This window comes from Sylvia atricapilla, chromosome 17 (assembly GCF_009819655.1).
Source record: "Sylvia atricapilla isolate bSylAtr1 chromosome 17, bSylAtr1.pri, whole genome shotgun sequence".
Classification (NCBI taxonomy): Eukaryota; Metazoa; Chordata; class Aves; order Passeriformes; family Sylviidae; genus Sylvia; species Sylvia atricapilla.
Genome location: NC_089156.1, coordinates 2,836,110 through 2,852,755, shown reverse-complemented (window position 1 = coordinate 2,852,755; position 16,646 = coordinate 2,836,110). Strand labels below are relative to the sequence as shown.

Below are 16,646 nucleotides of genomic sequence, written 5' to 3'. Positions count from 1 at the left end.
CTTTGGTGAATAACCCATCAGCTACAAACCTGGGTTCTTTGTGGGGAAGTGACTGTCTTGGTATGGTTGAGATCATATTCGTGCCAGAGGTGATTTAAAACCTATTCCTCATGGAAGAGAATAAAGCATTAATTCTAAGTAGTGGACTGGTATTTTCTTAAGCATTATTCTTTGCATATGCTTATAAAACACAACTGTAGGGTTTTTTCTTCTGTACTTGCAGACTGTTTAAAATTACTGGTCTGCTTTGATGTGCCCTGTAACATTTTTAGTCTGCTGCAGAAGTGGGAGAGGCTTGTCTCCTGGTTCAAAGCCTCTTCCAGCTTTATCAAAATGTGACTGTTAGAATGGGAGAGCTTTGTTTTCTCCTGAAAGATTAAAAATTTAAATCCTAATAAAAGACAAAGCAAAATCTTTTAGCATCCTAAGTTGCACTCCAGCTTACCAAATACCATCTAAACTGATGAGTTAATTGACAATAGTTAGATAATGCAAAAGAGCAGTGAATTTCTTATTCCTTGTCTTTGGTGTTTTGTACTTTAGAAATCAAGATTATTAATGAGTAGAAAGACATTTATGTAATTCAGAATGTCTCATTAGTGGCATGCGCATTCTGACTTTAAAGCTGTGATGAAAAAAATCCCTTGGGAGTTCCTTTATAATTGCTGCTATGCTTAACATTAGCACTGTAACATTCCCCACTCCTTTAGTTCCTTGTCTAATAGGTTAATCTTGCTCTTGGTATCCCTATATGCAACGATTTTTGAAGAAAATGGAATTGTTTCCTTAAACAGGATTAGGGACCATTTGGTTTATTGAGGAGCAGTTTCTGATCAAAAGAATCTGTATGACCAATAAAACGAGTTTGTTGTTTCAAAACTACGGCTCTATGTATAGTTAAATTACTCCAACTCCGCCTTCCCGGTCTGTGGAAGAAGGGGAGGAAGGGAATTGTTGCAAACCTGTTGCTATGGCCACGAAGCAGGGGCTGAGCTGCTTGAATCCCGCTGCATCAGCTGCTGCTCGGTGAGTCCTTCCTTACACTTTGCTACATGATGAAAACGCTCCCATTAGAGATGTTCTTTTGAACGGCAGGAAGAAATCGGTACCCTAATCAGGGTCCCCTCCCCCAGAAACCCACGAGGTTTCCTTACATAACCAAATTGATATATCTCAGGTGAGACATCTGAATGCATTTGTGATTTTCATGTGAACGTTCTTCTTTTTCCATGTCAGACAGATTTCATTCTTTCTGAGCTGATCTTGGATGAAAGTTTGATGCTGTGCCAAGAAATGTGGCAGCTTCATCTTTCCTCCCTTCTTCTGACCACATGAAATCTGGGATTCCCTAACGTTAATTAATGTGCTTAGTACAGAGGCATTTGAAACAATGATGAGCAAGACTTTAAAATTAAACACTGCAGAATCCTTTGAGAGCTAAACTGCAAGCACTTGGGTTGGATTAAGTGGACAATTGTCTGCCCTCCCAGGGAATTAGAGTTGGTGCCTTGTAGTTTCAGAAGTCCACTGTTTGCTACTACAGCAATGCACACTGAGGTGGTTCTTTTTACATGAGAAACAGCTTTCCTCCCATGCAAATGGAGTTGAAGAACTGCCAGTTATACTGGAAAGAAAAAAGGAAAAAAAGATGACAAGTCTGCAAGACCTTGGTTAGTTTTTCTCATGTTGTCCCTGTGTTGAGGTCATTCCTAACTGCTGTGTTTCTCTTAACATATTTTCAGTCTTGTAGAATTGAACTTGGAGGATGAAGTCCAGCCTAATGCATTTGGTTCCCCCAGTGAGTAGAGAAAGAATAATCTCCCAGTTTCCCAAGGTAAGAATTTTTTATCCCTTTGGTCACAGTATGTAGCCTCTGCCACACTGTTCTGTCTTTCCATTGTGCTAATATGGTATCTTAATTTAATGTTCACTTGCTTTCTTCAGTTAAAATTACAAAACATTTAAGATTCTTTCAAAGTTTAATGTGATCTCATAGTCCCATTTAATGCTGATCTCTTTAATAATAATCCTCATTCTTCATTCTAACTTTTTAAAAAAGTGACTCTTGTTACAGAAGTGTTATCTTACAATATTTGTCTTATTTTTTCAGCAAAACAGTAATAATTACATGCTTAAAGAGCTCCAACACTGAGGGCAAAGAGGAACCATAGCTGACATTAATTTGCCAAAAAAATCTAATTAGGAGACTTTGGTTAAAGAATTTGAGGCAGTTTTAATTTTCTGTTTGTACAAGAACCTTAGTCATACAGTAGATCAAATGTAGTAGGCGCTGTAGGAACACAGACAGAATACCTTTGATGTCCCCAAAGACTTTTGTATTTGAAGTATAATAGAACAGTTAAGAGAAGGAAGGGCAAGGAATTGCCACATGTTTTTTTCAGTTGTTCAAAAGATCCTTTTAAGGGAGTTCACTTTTTTTCCATTCTTGATCTCAACCACATATTTTGCTTTTAATTTTATGAAAAATACCACAGGTATTTTAAGCAAATGCAAGGTAAAATACATTTTAACCAATTCCCAGTTAAAGAGCTAGTAATAAAAACAGTGTTTTTACACTTACAAAAAATTGAAAAACTTCATAGTAATAACGACTTGCTGGTGGTATGCTCCCCTCAGTATTTGTCTTGTGTGTCTTAGATTATTGGGATAATTGAAGGCACCTACTGTTGTCCAGAATGATTGGCCATGGGGGCTTAGGCAGTTCTGGACACTGACACTCAGAAAGGTGCTCATAGGATGGTGTCGTCCCAAGGAGCTTTTACAAACACAGCTCTGGGGAAACCTTACTGCCTTCCAACCCACCCTAGCCCTTTTCTTCTGCCAGGATTACCCTGTTCTTGAGAAACCCTGTGAAGGAGCGTTTTATCTGTTTTGCCTTGCCAGTCTGACTTCTTGCCAGGTAGCCCTCAGCCAGTTTGTCCCAGCAGCTGTGCTCTCTTTTCAGTGGTACACACCTGAGGCCTGTCTGCAGTTCAAAGAGCACTTCCATGCACAGGTCAGGGCTGCTTGTCAGCAGAGCACTGGAACAGCTGGGTAAGTTTGTAATAGCCCAGGTATGCAAGGAAGAAAGTAAAATACTTTCTTTATAGTATATATACTCTCTTTATAGCCTCCTTTCTTCATTGGCTTTCATCCCTCATTCCTCATGTTCCTCACCCCAGGATGTTTCAAGGCAGCTAAGCCCCTGCACAGGGCAGTTCTCTGACCTGTTCCACAATACATGAATCAAGAGCCTTTTCTTCTGCTAGGATAGGTAGCATTGATAAAATGATGTAGTAGTTTAGGAACAGAAAGGTTTTTAGCACTCTTTAAGTAAACACGAAGTTCAAAAGATCTAACAGATCCAGCCTTGCTGTGTTCTCTGTAGGTGTTCCAAAGGAGCAGTTTATAAAGGCTTTGGAGAGATATAAAGGCAGCAGTTCTAAGTTTCTTGACACATCTAGGAATCTGGTTTTTTTTACTTTTTGAAGTATACATGCTGAGAAGTTCTCATAAATGGTTCCTTAAAACTGAAACAAAATTCTGGAAATTATATAGCATTTAAAATTCAAAACAAGCTGGCTTATTCTCTACTAATAATCTTGAAGTTTTTTTTCCCCCACATTATCTCTCCTCCAGAACTGTTGCTATTACTGATTTAATTATTGCAGCAAGGCAAGAAAGCTAAACTATGTTGAAATCATCACTATTCAGATAAAATAAATAGCTGTACATTTTAGTGATAACTGCTTCTGGTTTCAGTGTGAAGGATCCTCCATAAAGTGGAGCTCCTATGAATACTGAAAATTAGCTCACTATTCCTCCAGCTCTAGAGTTGCTGACATGAGACTTGTCATGATAACCATCTTTAAATGCAACTTTTTATTCATTTCACTAGGGAGTCTTGCTAAAAAAAAACTTCTTAAGCCAAAATATGTCACCCTGAGAGATATCAGTGACTTTATTCCTTTTTTAGAAACACAGTCACTATCTTAGTTTCATGTAAATTTGTTACAAGTGTCTGGACAATTTTCCAAGTGAGATGTGCTTTAATGAATTGAGGAATTTTTTCCTTCCATTTCCAAGATGTATTTGTTTGGGATTTTTATTAAAACATTTTTTAAAAATTATTTTTATGCTAAACCAACTCTTTACATAATTTATTATGGTAACAGATTATAACTAAATGCTATATATTTTGTCTTTGTGAATAGAATTAAACTACTTTTCTGTTGCTGCTTTCTAGATATGATTATTATTTGGTCATTTAAGGTCATTTTTTAGTGGAATGAGAGTAGGAAAGCAGCCAGAGTCTTTTGTACAGCTTGACAGGAATAACCATTATTTTCCTTTTCCATTATCCCAACTAATAAAATATTTCTTTGTCTTTTGGAAAGCTAGTCTGATAAATTCAGTAGCTAATGGCTGTGTTTAATGTTCTCCTGATGGTCCATCATTGTGTTAAATGGTCTGATGTAGGATGTTTTTTTCCCCCAGTAGGAATCAATGGAACACACACCTCTAAAACATCACTTACTCTTTGGCTTTTCCCTTAAGGTCACTGATTTTTTTCAGTATTTTCTCAGTAACAGTAATCAGGAGCACAGGGGCCTGTGGTCACTCAATTAATGTTGACTGGCACATAAAACTTTTTTTTTTCTTTTTTGAAATATTAGTCATGCACTTTACCAGTCAAATTTTCAGCTATTTAGAATAGATAACTTGGAATCAGCATCACATGGAAGCTGATGTAACCAGAAATAGTATTCAACAGAGGATTTACTCCTTTGTTAAAAAGCCATTCCTTGATAGAAAAAAAAACATTAAACCTCTTAAGCCATTTTTGTAGCATGTGCATAGGAGATGTCAATCCAAGTTTAGGTCAGCAAATAAATTTAAATTCACTTATCCACCTGGATCTCCTAAAAGAGACACAGTTTCAATTTTAAGAATGCAGGCTGAGTCACCTAAAGCCCATCTGCTGTATCCTGTGGGAGGACCTAGAGCAAAGAGGATTATTTGCATGAAGCCAGGTTCAGATTAATATTATTCCAGATAGTCAGAAAATGTATTGGCTCTAAGCCTGTGGGTTGTTCTTCCCAGAGGCACATTCTGCAGTGGGTTCTTTTATTCTCAGCAATTTCTTATTTCTGCACTTATGACTTCATTTGTACTATTAAAATCAGTGAGAAACTTGGGATAAATTGGAATGCAAAGGATGCAGATACACTTTGGTCTTATGTGTAAACTTAGGTAAAATTATGCCAAATGCATATACTTGTAGACAAAGCAATTTTAATAGAATAAAATTTATTCCAATGAATTGAAATTAAGAAAAAAATAAGCAGAATCAGAAATGGACTATTTCTGCTCCAGAAGGGTTTGGTTTTTTGGTGGCTTTCCTTATCACAATTTAAGACTTGGATCATGCAGCACAGTGGCACAGATATAAACTGAAGTCACAGGTACATGTGCTCCTCACTTGCAATTTAAAGATCTAAATCAGAATATTTAGGAGACTGTTGAAATTACTACTAAAACTATGTAATATTTTCCAATATTTATAACAGGCTGAAAATATCCAAAGTGGTTGTGGTAGGAGACCTGTATGTTGGGAAAACCAGTCTTATCAACAGGTACAGTGTATCTCAGCTGATGGTTTGATTCTCCTGTTTCTCCAATAAATGTTATAACATTTCCATTGCTGGCTTTAAAACAGTGCTTCATAATTCTGGTTCAAACCTGAACCAGTATCTACTTTGTGGTTTTGTTATTAAATGAAGACAAAATGAAGCCAAGAGTATGAGACGGTCTTGATACATCAACACAGAAAATTGTGCTCCAGCACTTCAATCAGTATATGTTACATTCTGAGATATTTTTATCCAATCAAATATGATACAGTGTTTTCTTAAAGAATTCAGTCTAAAGGCTAAACAAGTGGAAAAAAATTCCAGTGTCTGAGTCTTGGTTTCATTTGGGTCATTATTTACCACTGAAAATACACTCCCTTGTAACTAAAATGGAAAGATACTGTGCCTTCCTTGGGAGCCCAAAGATGTTTTATTCTGAGTTTCATACTATCCTGAGAGCTTACAAGATATATATGCTTTCTACTTTATTAAACAGTATCTCCTTTTCTTTTAATTAGTGTCTTGATGTTTTTGTGTCTGCTTCAACATCATATAGCAAATCCACAGTTAGTTTTTTCTTTTCTTCATAATTTGCCTAGACAGTGTTAGTTTTGCAGTTATTTGTAAAAAATCATCTCCTTTTTTTTGGATTGCAGATTTTGTAAAGATAATTTTGACCGGGACTACAAGGCAACCATTGGAGTAGATTTTGAGATTGAACGTTTTGAGATAATTGGAATGCCATATAACCTCCAGATGTGAGTTGAAAGAGCATGGTTAAGCATTGCACAGAGTACAGTCTCAGCAGAGCTTGAATTGCTTCAGGCTGTAGTGGAATAAAGATTTTAAATCTATAATACAATTGCACAAAGAATAATGTGATCTGAAGAAAAGATTCTGTCTCTGGACTTGCAGTTTTAGTAGAAATTTTACTCTTGGATTTCTCATCGCTAAAAAATATTACAAGTTTGTCAATGAAAATCTTGGATGTCTTGCACTATTTCAGTGGAGGTCTGTGTTTTTTGCTCAACGCTCATGAAAGAGAAGTGAAAGCTTCTGCCACAGCTTTGTCCAGTGCTAGTGTAACCCCAGTCTGTGATCTGAGTTTAGTAGGCACACTGAGCACTGAACTTGGCTTTACTGGGGGTTTTATTCCTGTAGTCATTAAAATTAATGTTGAGGTGTCCAGTGATTTCACATCTCTTAGTTTGCAACTAATTAATTATCCCTAAATTATAGAAAGGCTGGAGTGGTTTTGTTAGAATATTAGAGAGGATTTTATTATATTATCTTTGATTTTCAACTTTGTCAGCCTAGTGGGAATCCTGCCCTTCTTCCACCTGTTTTGGGTCTGTGGAGTGGTGTCCCTTTGTGTTTCTGGTGGCCAGCAACATTGTTCTGTAGAGGGCATTATGGAATCATCTGTAGTGACCTAGAGCAGATATAATGTTCTTTGCATGATATATGATGCTTTTCATATTCTAGTACATGAATCTTCAAAATTTTTTTTACTTAAGAAAACTTTTTTCTCATTAGCTCACTGATACAAATAGATGGCTTGTGGTATTTATTGAAAAAATACTTAAAAATCAATTTCCCCCTGATTTCACTGCAATTGTGTTTGGGAAGTTCTGCCAGGTGCTATCCTTTTGGAACTTGAGTCCCTCTAAAAATCTAGATTCACGCATCAGCGTTTTACAAACTGAAGCAATAAGGTCAGGTTGCATTATCCGCAAAGTCTTCAGGTGCTGGGTAGAGCATTTCCATACGATAAGCACTAGTGCCCCCTCTTGCTCAGAGATTTCCATACAAGATACATTTGCAAGTATCCATGACTGGCAGTACAAGGCTACAACAAAACCCGAGCCTCGGTAAGTGCTGGCAGTAGCTGAAGGCACTGCATGTCGTGTTCATTAATAAGAAGGACATTCTTGATTTTATTTAATGGAGTCATTAGTACCTGATAGACTGAGCTGCAGGTCTCTAATTTGTAGTGTAGGGACAGATACCTTATCTAGCAGTTGCAAGATTCTAACGTGGGCTAATACATGACTTAGCTAATATTAGCAGAGAAAATTTACAAAACTAGATTTCCCTAGAAATACATGTAAATTATATAGGTGAAAGAAAAAAAATGTTTTAAGGAAAGGACATTACCATGCAGAATACCGATATTTGAATTGTCTCCAAAATTATTAGTATCTTTTAAGAACAGGTAAAAATGGTATTCTCATGTCTTCATTGACTAAAAGAGCTTTACTGTATTTCTATCGGTAGTTAATGAATAACATGTTCCAGATGGTGACACTTCTCTGGTATCACATTCTTCTCTGCCTTGTACCAGTCTGCTGCTTCATTAACATGTTTACTCAGGTTACCCTGGGTTTCATTAACCTGAAATTTCTTTTTTCCCCTCGTTGCACAGATGGGACACAGCAGGTCAGGAGAAGTTCAAGTGCATTGCATCTGCTTACTACCGAGGAGCAGAGGGTGAGAACAATATTAATTTGATCCTGCTTTTGTCAGGAGGTTGTATTTTGTACAGCAACATACATCCACATTTGCTCCTCGGGAAGGTGCCTGTAGACACAGTGAGGTGGAGTGGGTTGTCCATTATTGCAGAGAAGAAGGGATGAAGAAGTTCATGGCTTGATGTGTCACATCTGCAAGCTCTGAGTGTTCTGATGATGCAGTGATAGAGAGTGGCACTTGTGACTACAGGGAAAAGAATTTGAAGTTGGGTGAGATTAATGCCGGAGTTGGAATGGAAGTGGATATTTCTGGCTTTCCCTTTGGTAAGAGACAATCCTGTGGGAATGTCCAAATGAAAGGATTGATAGCACTGTAGACTGCAGACTATAGATAGAATGTTGAAGAGTAAGCACTTAGGTCTTATTGGGTGCTAGAAAAAGAAAAGGAATGAGCAAATGGAAACAGATAGTCTTCCACCTCCTATGTGTTAAATCTGTTCTTACACCTTATACATAAACATTCTCTCTGTTTAATGAGATGGGTTGGAGAGACTTCTGATACACTTTCTAATTTAATTACTTTTTTTTTTTCTATTCTTGTCTTTTATTGCAGTTATAATAACAGTGTTTGATTTGGCTGATATCCAAACTTTGGATCACACCAAGTAAGTTTCTGAATTTTGGCTTATCTTTTAAAGGTTTTTACAGCAGGTTTAATTGCCTTCCATATGTAGGTGTTAAGAACTTGCTGGATCATGAGTGTATTTTCTATTGAGCTAAGAAATTAAATATGACAGTCACTAGTTTGGATTACATAGGGAGGGATTTTTCTGAAGAAAATGCAGAGCATAAATCTGAACTGCTTACACTTGACTTCCTTTAAAGTCAGTGCAGGGAGAGGCAGTTCAGCACAAGCTTGATCTTTCCAAAGTTAGACATGCAGGAAGAGACGAAGTGCACCCCAAAAGTTTTTTTTTTCTTTGTTTCACTTCACATGCTATAAATAGAATACCAGGCTGGAATCTGATGTAAATTATAAAATTGATGAGATGCATCTCATGCATAATGTCTCCTAAGCCTTTCATTTTTCAGGGGCACTGTTTATCCCCAAATTTTCTTTCTCTAGTTTCTGTGATTCTGATGGGAGATAAGCTGTCAGAAAGAGGAGAGAAAATTAAAAACTCCAAGTATGTGTAGATACAGCTAAACTTAGTAGTTCACATCCTTGTAATGATTTGGTAACAACAACACATTAATTGTTATGAGTAAAGTCATTCTGCTTTTAGTGCAGGCTGCAAAACCCTGCATGGATCTGTGATCCACACTGCTGGCTCAGCTCAGAGGATAGGTATTTCTAACGTGCTGTTGTGACTGTGATGCAGGTACAGACTTCTCTACAACCTGTACTCTGTCTTATTTGAATGTGTACTATGGTGCTTAGCTCATTTACATAGGACTTTGTAAAATAATATATATATTAGTGTCTCTGCTTGGCTGAAAGTAATTGAAGCCTGTGAACCTGATTTCCCACACACGCACACACTGCCTTCCCTCCTTGACTTGTGTTGGATGACTCAAGAGAAACTTGATTGCCAGAGTAACAAGAATATAAAAGTTTGTGAGACAAGAATCATACAGCCTTGATAGGGAGCTGTTTTATAATGCTGAATAGATTATTTCACTCTTTATTCCCTTTTCTATCTAACCTGATATGTGGTTCATACCTTTTCAGTTGCTTCTTGCTTTCTTTTCTTATTCCTTATCTCGCACCAAACTTTACCCTCTCCCTTATGCTGAGAAATATTCTTTCTGGGTGCTAAAATGATTGTTGAATTTGCACTCTGCCGTGGGTATGATTTTTCCTTAGTGGGAGATATGTATTCCAAGCAGTTGGAATAGCTACTGCCTCTCTGCCTAGAACAAAGGGCTTTTGATACTCTCACCTAAGGTCTTCCACTCACTTTTCTTGTGACCCTATTATCTGTCATCTTCTCCTGTACTCCTTGTTCCCTCTGACTGATTCTGTCATTTCTGGTTTTTCTTTTAGACAGTGGCTAGAAGATGCATTGAGGGAGAATGAGCCAGATTCCAGCTTCATCTTTCTGGTCGGAACAAAAAAAGATTTAGTGGTGAGTAAATTGAGTGCAGATAAGGAAATCAGATTTTCCCTAGTTCCTCAAGTGATTTGCCTTGCAAAGTTGTGCACAATGTCATTGAGATAAAGACCTTGAGCACGAAACTTAAAAGGTAAATTGAACACCGTACTTGAAACCAATTTAAGAAGAGGCGTTCTGAAAAAATGAGTAGTTAATGAAATATTTCTTGCATGACATTTTTCAAGCATATATAAACATACATCGTGATCTGGAAGGTTTTGTTGTTGTTCTGTAACTGTACATAGGTTTTCTTCTTTCTCTCAATTTAAAATAACTGCTGTATGAAATTTATAGCATTACATGTTTTTTTGTTATGCCAGCAAGCCTGACATGCTGGATATCGGTCCTGTAAATATGGAAGATACTAAGGTAGATACTCAAAACTGAGTATTAGAGTTCAGAGAGCTATTGGAAAAATTAGAGGGAAAATGGTTTTTAAAGGATAGAGTGTTCATTATTCAGGAACAGAGAAAATTTCTTACTTAATTGAATATCACATAATTTTCAAAAGAGCAGAGTGAATGCAGTCTCTCTGTACAATTCTCAGTCCTGTGTTTGTCTTTCTGTAGAAAAAAGATTTTTGAAGTTTTGAGAACAAACTTGTTTCTTCTCTTACTAGTTGGTCCCACAACTCTTCTGCTGAGAAAGATGAGGTGACAAGGATTTAAAGACCATTAACAGGGCGGCTGACTTGACAGCTCTTTACCAGGGAATGTGTTAGATGCAAGGGTCACTTGTTAACTCTTGTTTTGTTTCAGTGCTGTGGGAGCTGAGTGGAGATTTCCATTTAAAGCCAGTACTAAATACTCTTGCAGTCATGTCTGATTGCCCAAGTCTAGGCAAGGTCAGAAAGGCCACGGAGAGAACTGGAAACATCCCAGTGTAGGTGCAATGGCAGTGCCTCTGTGGTGCTTCCAGCCCAGACACGCTTCAGCTCAAGTTATCCCGCGTTGTTTGCCCAGTCAGATGCTGTGTGTGAAAGGACAGAGCTGGAAGCCATCCGCTTTGCCAAGGAGATGCAGGCAGAATACTGGTCTGTTTCAGCCAAAACAGGTAAATCACTGCAAAGGATGTAAAAATAGCATAACCGCGAGGGCTGATGTTGGAGTGGGAGGAATTTATTATCCCCCCATTGCCATTGTTTTGTTGTTGTTGTTCTTGCTTTTTGTTGCTATTAGAAACTTCAGGTTTGTTAATGGCTGATTTTATTTGAGCGTTTGTATGTGTGCTTTCACTGTCGTGTTTGCAGGAAGAAGTAATCAAGCTGCTTTGCAGTATCTGAGCATGTTTAATTCATAGTTAGTTACATAAATACACATGTGCACTACTACTCAACCTTTGCAATGGAAAAAGATTACACCTCAAAATGAATTCTCTCTGTTGCTAGCTAAAAATAAAGGTGCAGGACAGGGTGCAGCATTCCAGAGTAAGAAAATTAGAAATTATTTCTGCAGTGATCAGGATGGGAGAGAGATTTTTGAAGAGGCCTGTTCTGTCCAAATATTGAGCAGTCAGCTGTTCACAGATGTGTTTGTTATGCTTGGTCATCTGTTGATGTGCCTTTATAAAAACACATAATTTCTGTCTTGTTTCCTAGGAGAAAATGTCAAAGAATTCTTTTCCCGAGTTGCTGCCTTGGCCTTTGAGCAGTCCATGATAAAGGAGCTGGAGGACACTCCTGGGCACAGGGCCCAAATTGGGGCAGGAAATCTCATCAGTATGTGGAATTTCACTTTTTGTCTGCATTTTCCTTGTTTATAGTCCTAAGGATTGGGGAGGTTTTTCAAGCATTAGAGCCAGTTTCAAACACCTGCAAGCACATTCACATAAACTGGGAACCCCTTAAAACATGAGAAGGCTGGACAGAGCAATGCAGATCCAACCAATAATATGGTTAACATACATTCTCCGATTTATTCCATCTGAAATGGCAGGTTATACACACTTCAGTATAGTTTACAGTCACAAGTATTTTCTCATTGGTGTACAACATAAGAAAAATGCAAACAAACATTGTTTATCTCATTCTTAAGGTGGCTAAAGCGTTCACACTACAAACTATATCTATTAATACCTAGAAAAACCACTGTCCCATGTGCACACCTTAACATAATTTCTAACTGTGCCACAGGCTTCACAGGCCTGAGTCTGGGGTCTAGGCTGGGGTAGCTCAAACCTTAATCCAAATATATAAATCATGCCCTCACTCTCTGAGAAATTGTGCAACATATTCATATAATTTTCTGCCCAGGTTTTAGCCTACAGGAGTGACTGGGCCTGCTTCCAGCTTTTGTTACCCTTAATATCAGATGGAATAATTTCTTGTAAGTTGGTTTTATAACTTTTTTTCCACAGAACTAGAGAAGAGCATTATGGAAGTTCCAGAAGACAACACTCGAGTCAGCCTGAGTTGCTGCTAACTGTCAACTGTTTCTGCAAGTGCCACACTTCTCTGCAACAATACTCTCAAACCAGAATCGGAGATCTTTAACTTTAGAAATGAGGGAGGAAAAACTTACCCAAACTTTCTTGCTGAGAGTTCTCTTGCTGCTGCAGGCTCTCCTTGCAGGGTGGTACAATTGTTATGTAAACCTTTCTCTGTGTAGTTGGAACAGCATCCTTGTCTTAATGCAAGAAGACATTGCCAGTGCCATGGGCTCACCTGTCTGTCACAAAGCTTGTAGTCAAAAATGATGTCATTTTAGTGTATTGTTTTTTGATAATTCTCTAGAAATCTTAGCTCATTTACATGTGTTCTTGTGGGAGCAGGAAACAAGGGGCAGTTCAGAATGAAGGGAGCTATCAATATGCTTTTGCCTTTTAAAATCATCATGTAAAATAACTCTGATTTGCTTTTATGTCTTGCAAGTATTTTAGAACTATTTGAAAAAAAATATTTTCAAGTATCAGGCCTGGAAGTACACAAATGCAGACTGCAGAGTTTCCACTGTGGTTTCTCCATGCAGGAAAAATGTCTATTACTTTTCATTTTCCACTTGAGAATCAGAGCCCAGTATTAAATATTTCCAAGCCTAAAAGAAGTCCAGGTAGGAACTTGGTTGTTTTAAAAAGCTGTCTAATATTTTGAAAATATTGTCAGATAAGAATGCTATTCTTTTCCATTCTCTTGAATAATAAAGAATGGTCACACAGGTGCATAATATGAAAACATATTATTTCCCTCTAATTTTTCCAATAGCTCTCTGAACTTTAATATGCTGTTGTATCTAGCTTAGAATTCCATGTTTCTAGGATTCATATCCAGCATTTTAGGCTTGCTGGCTTTAAAAAAAACCCCTCTAAATTTCATTTCAGTTATTTTAAATTGAGAGGAAGAAGAAAACCTATGAACAGTTACAAGGTACAGTTTCCTGAAATATTTATTCAATCGTTGCAGAAAGAACAGTATCTTTAAAAATAATTATAGCAGTACTCAGATTTAGGCTGCTGAGAAATAAAGGCATTTGTTAATAAAGAAATGCATCAATCTGAAAATATTCTGGATTCTCTGCTGTTTTCCCCACTTTGATAAGAAATGGGAAAAGTAGAGAATAGATAACTTGAATATGCTTTTTATTACTTTTTCCTTTTGACGTAAGCACCTTCCTAGAATATGATGAATAGAGATCTAGGAACTCAGTGTCTTTTTTTATCAGACAATCTTCACTTTGGCAGTTGTGCTGTGCCTGTTGGCAAAGACACAAATGTAGCATTTGGTGGAAAAAATGAGTCTGTGAGGGTAAAAAAGGAGCTTTTTATCCAAATGTGTAATACTCCAACCTTATGATGTTCTGTGCAGTTGTTCAGTTCCAGAGTCTGTTTCATGGGGGAGGTGACTTTACACTGTGCTGTGCTGAGTGGGCAGCACGGCCATGGCCTTTTTGTTTCCTGAACCTGAGTGGAGATGGTTCACTCTGCTGCAGCAAATCAGGTTAGCTGGGCTTCAGTGCTGACATAAGAGACAGTGTTTGCACTGCAAAATGACTCGGGAACAAATCTAAGAAAAGATCCGGTTTTTTTTGTTGGTTTTTTTTTTTTTTTCCTCACCAAGAAATATATCTCCTGAGGATTTCTTCTGTTGCTGAGCTCAATTATTGTACAAAGTCACAGAGATGCAATCTCTTCAAGAACACAATCACATTGCCTGGAAAATCAAATGGGACAGTTTTTTCCTAGGGATTCAGCACGTTGCATGATGTTATTACTGTTCTGTATCATCTGGAGTTCCAAAAACTTCACATACAACTGCAATACTCTATCAGTCATCAGCTATCATGGGACAAGAGCCTACTTCTGTTTATTAAATGATGGATGCTTTGAAACTGGGTGTTTTTTGGTTAGTGTTTTGTTGGGGGGTTTTGTTGCCATTTTTTGTTTGTGTTTGTGGTTTTTTTTCTTGCTTGGTTGGTTTTAAGGGTGTTTTTAGCACCACTGACAACCTCCCCTGCACAGAACTCAATATTAATAATTTATCATCTAAAACAAATCTTGGATCATGTGGCAAATGATGAGTTGCTTAGGAAAGCACAAAGGAAGCCAACTATAGAAAATAAATATAAATTTGTAAGTTCTACCTAGCCAATACCTGTAAATCCGTTCTATCGGCAACTTAATTGACTTTGAAGAAGCCTTAATATTTTGAAAAACAGTGCTGAAAAAACTTCATTAACTCTAACTATAGGTAGGCTAAACTACAACTTCTATACCAGTTGAAATCCCCCAGTGATCATGGCAACAGTTTCAGCTTCCTTGTGGAATTTGCAGGTGAGAAATTGAAGTAAACTTTGGAGTCAGTCTGGAGCAAAGGTAAAGAGCAATTGTAACAATCCATTTCCCAAAAGAAGTACTAAAGTTGTGCTGTTTCTTATCTTTGATAAGTAAAAGCTAACATGTGCATGGACTGTGGATACATTTGTGCTGAGCAAACCCACTGGTACTGGATCAAAAGCCATTTAAGAAAGCCACCTGACAAGGTTAATTTCTTACTATAAAAGCCTGATCTTTTAATTTTAAATGGTATTTCACCTTTTAAGTTATTATTTGACACTTAAGGTATGATTGTTTATGTTTACATAGGCCATGGGATTCAGAACTTTCTGAATTTCCCATTGTGGTGGAACTGGAGTTCATTCTCCGTGAATAAATCTGTCGCCCTCTGTGTGTTTTCAGCTTTCCATCGAGAGTTAGGGGTTGTTCTAATGTAACACACTGGGGAGTGAATGCCCTGAACATTCTGTATCACATCTCCGAGCATGCAAGTTAAAATGAAATGTTTGGCAAATTGTAGGAGAATATGAATTTGGTGGTGGAGAGGGTCGATCACTTTCCTGTATTTTTGGCCTGAAAGTTGTTCTCACAGTGTGAAATTGCCATTGTCTGAATTTGAAGAAGGTGAGTTCCTTTTTTTTCCCCCGGGTTCATAGAACGATTTAGACTGGATGGAACTTCCCAAGACCTGTCAGCTTTGTCAAACACTGCCAAGAGTGCTGCTTTGTGTTAACAAAAATATGACTTTTTTAATTTCAGCCACACATTAATCAGAAACAATGTTTTATTTCTCATTTTAAAAGCTCACCTTATGTCCTACGGTTATTGTATTTTATTTTTTCTTTGCAAAACCCGCGGTCCTTCCGCGTGGGATGATGCTGAAGAACAGTTCTCTAGGGAAAACTCGGGAGTCTTATCCAGATCCAAGCGACTCGTCTTCCCACAAGAGGGAGCCCAGCGGTCACTGGAGGATCACATCCATGCGGGCTCGGGAGCGCGCTGCGATCTCTCGCCTGCCAGCAGAGGGGATGTGCCGGGAAGGCCGGCCCGGATTTAGCCCCTTATCGCAGGATTCTCAGTCTCAAATCACAGGTATGTGTCCGCCACCGTAGTCTGGAAGAAATTTTGTATCCAATTAAAATACTGCTCTGTTCAATGCATAAAGTATCGGCAAAAATTCAGAGAACAATTGCCAGTGGAATTTCTGGAGTGTGTGCTCAGTAGATAAAGAGGGTGTAGTTGTTTAACAGTATTATTCACTAAAAGGTAAGTGTGCACATAGAAATTCCTCATCTGACTCATCAGACTTCTTACTCCCTCCAGATAGGACACAGATGTCAGAAAAGTGAACCCAAATAAAAACTGCTCCAGGAATAAACCAGAACGGTGAGCCTTCAGTAAAAGTTCTGTATGAATTCAGAACATATCCCAGTGTTGTCACATACCTGCCATTGTTTATAACCATGCCAGTGCAATCTTATAATTCCTAAAAGTACATTGCATGTTAGAATTTTGGTCAAACTGCTACTAAGCAAACAAACCATCAATGGAGAAAAGGCAATTTATTTTATTGTTGTGGCAGATTGAGAAGTCTTGAAGGATTTATAGAGTTATTTATT

At 37.8% G+C, this 16,646-nt stretch overlaps 1 protein-coding gene across 2 annotated transcripts; it reads left to right on the top strand.

The window, feature by feature from the left end:
* The first annotated feature begins 1,745 nt into the window (after positions 1-1,745).
* On the top strand, positions 1,746-13,554 carry RAB36 (RAB36, member RAS oncogene family). Of its 2 annotated transcripts, XM_066331078.1 has the most exons (10): positions 1,746-1,834; positions 2,966-3,054; positions 5,571-5,636; positions 6,290-6,391; positions 8,059-8,123; positions 8,718-8,769; positions 10,152-10,233; positions 11,223-11,313; positions 11,858-11,977; positions 12,616-13,554. In XM_066331078.1, exons 1-10 carry the CDS (start codon positions 1,766-1,768, stop codon positions 12,678-12,680), a joined length of 801 nt encoding a protein of 266 aa, XP_066187175.1. In that variant the 5' UTR covers positions 1,746-1,765; the 3' UTR covers positions 12,681-13,554. The 2 variants fall into 2 exon arrangements, with proteins under 2 accessions (XP_066187175.1, XP_066187176.1); XM_066331079.1 differs by lacking the exon at positions 5,571-5,636.
* The last annotated feature ends 3,092 nt before the right edge of the window (positions 13,555-16,646 follow it).